This window comes from Portunus trituberculatus, chromosome 38, assembly GCF_017591435.1.
Source record: "Portunus trituberculatus isolate SZX2019 chromosome 38, ASM1759143v1, whole genome shotgun sequence".
Taxonomy (NCBI): Eukaryota; Metazoa; Arthropoda; class Malacostraca; order Decapoda; family Portunidae; genus Portunus; species Portunus trituberculatus.
In genome coordinates, this window is record NC_059292.1 from 27,509,424 (window position 1) to 27,515,816 (window position 6,393).

The 6,393-nt window shown below is 38.5% G+C and overlaps 1 protein-coding gene across 1 annotated transcript in view; it reads left to right on the top strand.

The window, feature by feature from the left end:
* LOC123515003 (pre-mRNA 3'-end-processing factor FIP1-like) overlaps nucleotides 1-4,789 on the top strand; it is a 48,101-nt gene extending 43,312 nt beyond the window's left edge. Inside the window, exons 8-9 of the mRNA XM_045273327.1 lie at nucleotides 167-424; nucleotides 4,456-4,789. Coding sequence (XP_045129262.1) covers nucleotides 167-424; nucleotides 4,456-4,591 — 394 coding nt within the window. The 3' untranslated portion in view covers nucleotides 4,592-4,789. The remainder of the gene's footprint in view (nucleotides 1-166; nucleotides 425-4,455) is intronic.
* Nucleotides 4,790-6,393: the final 1,604 nt, after the last annotated feature.

Here is a 6,393-nt window from a genome sequence, read left to right on the forward strand (position 1 = left end):
AGAGAGAGGTATCTGTTGTGTCGTGGTAATGGAATAGATAGTATTGACAAGTGATTAGTGCATGGCTTGAGCAGTGAATGTTATGTAGATTGAAGTTTATAGTGTGTAACCAATGTATGCATCTAGCACAACTATGTTCCCTAAGTATTCACCTCTGCCTCTCCAGGTTTGGTGGCAATCCATATGGAGATGCTTACTATCCTGGCGACAATTCATTTTACGGCGGTGGTGGTGGTGCTTTTGACAATCCACAACCCTGGGCTGCAGGGCAGGCACCTCCTCCAATAGGTCAGAACAACTGGGATGGGCCAGGATCTGTTCCTCCTCCAACTGTAACTCCAGTGTCTAGTGCCCCAGGCTACTTTGAAGAGGAGTCCATGAGTGCTCCGCCACCACCACCTGAGCCGGAGGAGGAAAGGCACAGGTAATAAATCATTAACTAATAGTTAAATTTTCTCGGTGTATTTCTTGAATTTTCTCTTGCTTATTGACAACAATGGGAAGCTAAATATTTCATGCGAGGAAAAAAGTACAAAAAAACTGGAAAGGTACAGGTAATAGGGATTTAACTATAATTTTCTAGGTGTTTTTCTTGAATTTTCTCTTGTTTGTTGACAACAATGGGAAGTTGAATTATTTTATGTGAGGATTTCTGGTTTTGCAATCCAAAAGTTAATTTTAAATTATTTTGGAAAATGCTCATAAATGTTAGTCAATCAAGATAACATCATTTTCCTGTTAAGTAGAGAATATCATGAAATTAGGATGTGAACAAAGTTTTAAATTAACTCGCTTGCACTTTGACACAAGAAAATTGGTGGTTTATGAATGTGTATATATATTGACCATGAAATGTAGCCTAAATGTAGATTACATTGATATCACCCTGCTTTCTCTGGGTTTCATGGTGTCTGAATTTTGTGATTCTTGTGTTCCATGCTGAGTCCAAAGTTTTTACTGGGTGGTCATGAGTGGAGTTCCACTTTTCTCTCTCTCTCTCCTGGAAAAGTATTTATTTATTCTGGCTGCATTACCTAGACCTTTGCAAACTTCTCCAGCAACCAATTATTAATTGAAACTAAACAACAGGTGCTACTAGCTTGAGTATGGTTTACAATATTCCCTTCACATGACAGCAAAAATCTTATGCCAGGTCACGTCCCACACCATCTGTAACTGATTAATGATATTGCTTGCCAAGCCTACTTATACCTACAATAACCATAGAAACTTACAAGACATGACACTGTGGTTCTCTTGATAAGGTTATCGTCTGTAATGTATTTCCATACTTGTACTTGTGCAAGGTTATCTTAAACTATGTTTCAAGGTCAGGTATCTTCTCAGATAATGGTTAGGTTAGTCCTAGTACACCTAAGCTCTCTCTTTATCTTTTATAAATCACATACCATATTTAGTCTTCTTACACTTTTCAAAATGGTCAGAATCATTCTTGCTGTTCTTGAAGCATGCATTGACCATAGGGAATTACCAGAAAATACGAGTCAGAGTAAGGTGCTGATTCTTGTCCTACCTAAATAACCCTTATGTTCCGGTGATCGTATATGAACGATTGCATCAGTGCGTCCGTTCATCATCGTTCCCGTAATCAAGAATTTTCGCGCCTCATGTTTGAGCTCCACGCGCGGTTTCTCGAGTCAGATGGCAAGTGGAAGTATCTGGCTTCTATTTCCACTAGCTCTGTATATTTAGGGGTAACGAAGCTATTTTCCCATTCTGAGGGCGACACTTGGCAACCCCAGCGACCTGCCGTGTCGAAAGCACCTTGATAAGAGCGAAGGGACGTCTCAGTTCATAATTCACTATGGAACAAGACAGATAATTTTTATTTAGCAGTGCTTCTGAGCCTGACTACAGTGATAGTGATTATGAGGAAGAAACTGAAGAAAGCGAAGACAGCATTAGTGAAGACTCGGAAAATGATTCAGAGGATCCACCGGTTTTCTCAGAACAGAGAGAAGACAGAGATAGTGGTGATGGAGAACAGACTCCAAACATCGTACTGAGAACCCAGAGTGGCTCACGAAGACGCAGGCGTGCCTCTCGTGTTCTGGGAAGACGATCAAGGGGGTATGTGTGTGTATTTGAGAGAGAGAGAGAGAGATCATGGTTATTTGCTTGAAACTTGATATGAAAACGGGTGAAAGAATACGCTCTCTCTCTGTTTGTGCGGTGTCATCGCTCACCGAGCTGTTTCTGCTTGACGGATCACACAGCAGGCGGAGGAGGAATCCTTGATAAGGCAAGAACTAATCTTTCAGAGGTCACATCGAGGTAGAAAGTACATCATTGTATTCAGAATAACAGAGAAAATAATTATTAGTATTCAGTCTTCTGACAATTTCTAGGCTTACCATTTTTACCTGTCACGGGGATATTGGAAAATAGCTTAATCACCGGAACATAAGGGTTAAGAAAACAAAATTAGTCCCCTGGTTTCTGGGCACAAAAAAAAAAAAAAAAAAAAAAAAAATCATACCTGCTACAGACAAATTTGATATCTTGTCAAGAATGCCTGTATCAAAATCTAGAGTGAAAAACTAAGATAACCTCACCCAGATGTCCAGAACCAGCACTCAAGGTGGAATTTGGCTTTGATGGTGGAGTATGTGTGTCTCCAACCGTGTAAAAACCTCCACCTTACTTCTATGTTGCATAATTTCTTTCCAGCCAGTGGATGATTCAAATAAAGCAAATTGATTTCTTTCATCATGTTTCCAACCATCCTAAAAGATTAAGTTATTAGTGACAGGCTAAATACGTCCATGTGATTTATGAGATGGGAGAAGGTAAAGGAAACCAGGACTAACTTCCTCATCTGCAGCTGAGAGTTGCCTGACCCTGAAATGTGACAAGCTACATGATACTTCAATGTGTGTGTCCATCTGTTATCATAGGAACTGAACTGGAGGGTTACAATAAACCCATGTTCTCTTCCTGATATTATGCTGTTCAGTACTGTGTAGATAGTATCCAATGCTTTTCCTTTTATCTATATTTATATTGTGCACTGCTTTTGGTCCAGAGCTGTATGACTAGTATGTCAGTATCCCTTGTCCTGTACATGGCATACCAAGGCACAGGAGTTTCTATTGTAGTTCAAGTTAGCCTTGTGTTCAAGCTTTGTCTAAATTGTCCTCCAACTGATTCACTCAAGAATTAACCTCAAAATTGTGTAATGCTCTTTGGTGATATGGAAAGAGCTTAAAGACAAAGTTTAAGGAACATAGGACCAATTTAAGGCACAATAGTAATTCAGTGCACAATAGTAATTCAGTGCCTGGTATACTATACAGAGGACAAGGGACACCTACCAGACTCGACTACAGCAAGAGCAGTGCACAATATGAATAAATATTATTTATTCTAGACTGCTTATTTTATAACAGAGCAATAGCATCACTAAGACCACAGATCATAAATAGGGAAAATGGCAAGGGCTGTATTAACCAGATGCAACAGATTTGGATGTGACTTTCTATGGGATTTAATTGTAATTATTGGGCAGGGTTATAGCACCTGTTGTCCAAAATAAACAGTTGGGTGGTTGCTGGAAATGAAGTTGTGTATCCATGTAACTAACTATATGTTTGGCTCTGTTTTCTTCTTTCTCTGAAGATGCTGTGGAGTTAAAGTAATCAGGAATAAAACATCTATTCTACAAACTCTGTACTATTCTGCATTTGTAAAGTTATGAATGACCAAAACACCTTTTCCTTTTGCCTATAACTTTTTACACATCTTTCTCACAGCATATGCTACGCTCTGCATCAATTTCCTGTTTTATTCATAATGTATCGTCTCCTCTACATTTAGCAGACTCAAAACACAACCAATCTCCAATTTATGATGTTCTTTTTTCCTTGTATCCTACCATTTTAATTTTTTCCACTCTTCTTTTTATAACACTTCATCTCCCAAATAAATTTCTTCTTTAATTAAACTTTTCTATCCATCATTTGTACCCTGTTCTATTTTATATCAGCCTCCATGGCTTTTGATTACCTTTTCTTTATACCCATGTGATCTCTCATCTTTCTTTTACAACATTTCACATGCATGCATCTTACCTCATTTCCTTTGTGCACATCATACTTCATCTGCATCCCACAACATGCATCCCACAACACACTTTGACAGCCATTCTTTCTGATTGCCTAAAAAATATAGCAACTCAGTCATACCTCCCTGTGTTTTGGGGGGATAAAACACTAAGTGATTTTAAGTAATATCACCAATATGATAGAGGGATGTAGCAATCTGGTCACTTCAGATAGCTTAGTTTGAATTATATATAAAAAATTATATATATATATATATATATATATATATATATATATATATATATATATATATATATATATATATATATATATATATATATATATGAATTGTAATATAGTAAATTTTTGATGAAATTCTAAACACTTACAGATCTCGGCGAAGTCATCGATCCCGCAGCCGCTCACCCAGTCGTCACAGACACTCAGGAAGACACCGCTCTCGCTCCCGTTCACCATCCCATCGACACAAACGCAAGAAGTCCAAGAGAGAACGGGATACAGACTGATGATATGTTCAAAAGTACAAGCACGTTTAGTGTAAGCCACTGTCATTTAAGGGTTTGTTGCTTTGGGATGTGAAAACTATTAAAGTTTTCATGTGCATCACAAGAATGTTGTGTTGCATGAATTGAATTATCTTTATTTGAGTAGTTTGACACACAATATCTAAAATCTGTTTAAGTAAAATTCATTATTATTATTAATGAGCAGTTTTCTTCCCCTGAAACCTGAAAATAAAGTTCATGGTAGTTATTTTTGGGGGCTAAAGACTCAATTTCGGGAGAGGAGTTAAAAGGATGTAAAGCCTTAGATTCCACTTTGTTTAAAAACAAAGGGGAATATGAGCAGATTATAAAAAAATGTATACACTAAGCCCCCACACTTGGCGAATTAATTAGTCTGGTGAAGCTACTGCCAAATGCGAATTTCGCCAAGCACAAGTTCTTTATACCATATGAGGCGCTTGGTGACAGAGGGAGCTAAGTGCCACCCAGATAAAAAATGGTTAGTATATCATTTTCTTCTCACAAGCCTCTACTTTCCAGTGGTGTAATTGCTAGAACCATCCAACAACTCCAACATGGTTAAAAATCGTGGTAAAGAGAAGGGTGTGTCGCCTGTACCGTAGGTTAGTCTGTCGAGTCACCTCAGGGTCTGTCTGTCTAGTCCCAAGTACCAAGTGCCACATTTTCTCTTGTCCCACACTGAAGCAGGAAGGAGAACAAAGGACCAGTATAGCATTTTCTTCTCCCAAGCCTCTACTTTCTGATCGTAAAACATTATCCATCAACTCCAACAAGGTCAAAAATCACAGAAAAGAGAAGGTAAATTCACCCTTAAAGTGTGCTGGTCTGTTGCGTCCCCAGTGAGTCAGGACCGGGAACCAAGCGACCATTCTTCCCGTGTTCTTCCAGCCCAGCCAGTCTCAACCTACGCCGTGCCACGTGTCTGTGCATTCTCCTTTTTTTGTGTTTAAGCGTGGATTTATTACCTGCTACGTACCATGGCTTCCACCAGCGGTGAGGGGAATGTGCAGGGGCATACCCTAGTGGAGAAACAAGGGCGTAATCCAAGTGAATGGAAAAAAAAACAAGGCAAAAAAGAAGCCTAATACTGGTCAAGAGTATGCGAGTAGTGTCACCGGAAAAGTTGTGAAACGGAGGGAAATAGGGGCACCATGTAGGCTATTCATGAGTCATTTTGGGGTTTAGGTGATTACTTTGCAAAATGCCTTTATTCAAAAGTTTTGTGTGAAAGGTGTGGTGAAGAGGCGTCGTCTTAAAGTGCATGGTGATCACCCCCTACTTACTTATTTTACTTATTTACTTACTTTGACATCTCCTACATTAATATTGATGTGTTCGAGGTGAATAACATGTTTCTATTATCTTTATTTTTTTTATCAACGAAATCTCATGTAAACGAAACCTAACCTAATCTAACCTAACTTAACCCACAGATAGGAAGGAATAGTGTCTGATATTGTGGAGGGTAATAAAATGTATGTAATGTAGACATCCTAAGCTTTCATTTAAGACCAAATTGAGCTTTCTATCTTAATCCGTTCCGGAGATATCACATTCTGAAAGTCCATTTTTTTTATTTTTGGCGCTTGGCTCCCTCTGTCAACAAGCGCCTCATAGAAATTGCCTAAAAAATGCCTCATTCAGTCTTTGGTTATTGCCAAAGTTCCTCTTTTGACCCCTAAAACACCATCTTTTGAGCTAAAATAAAATCTTTTTCCTGAACATATTAGAACACATGTACAAAACAGACCAATAAACAATAAATAAAGCTAATAACACAT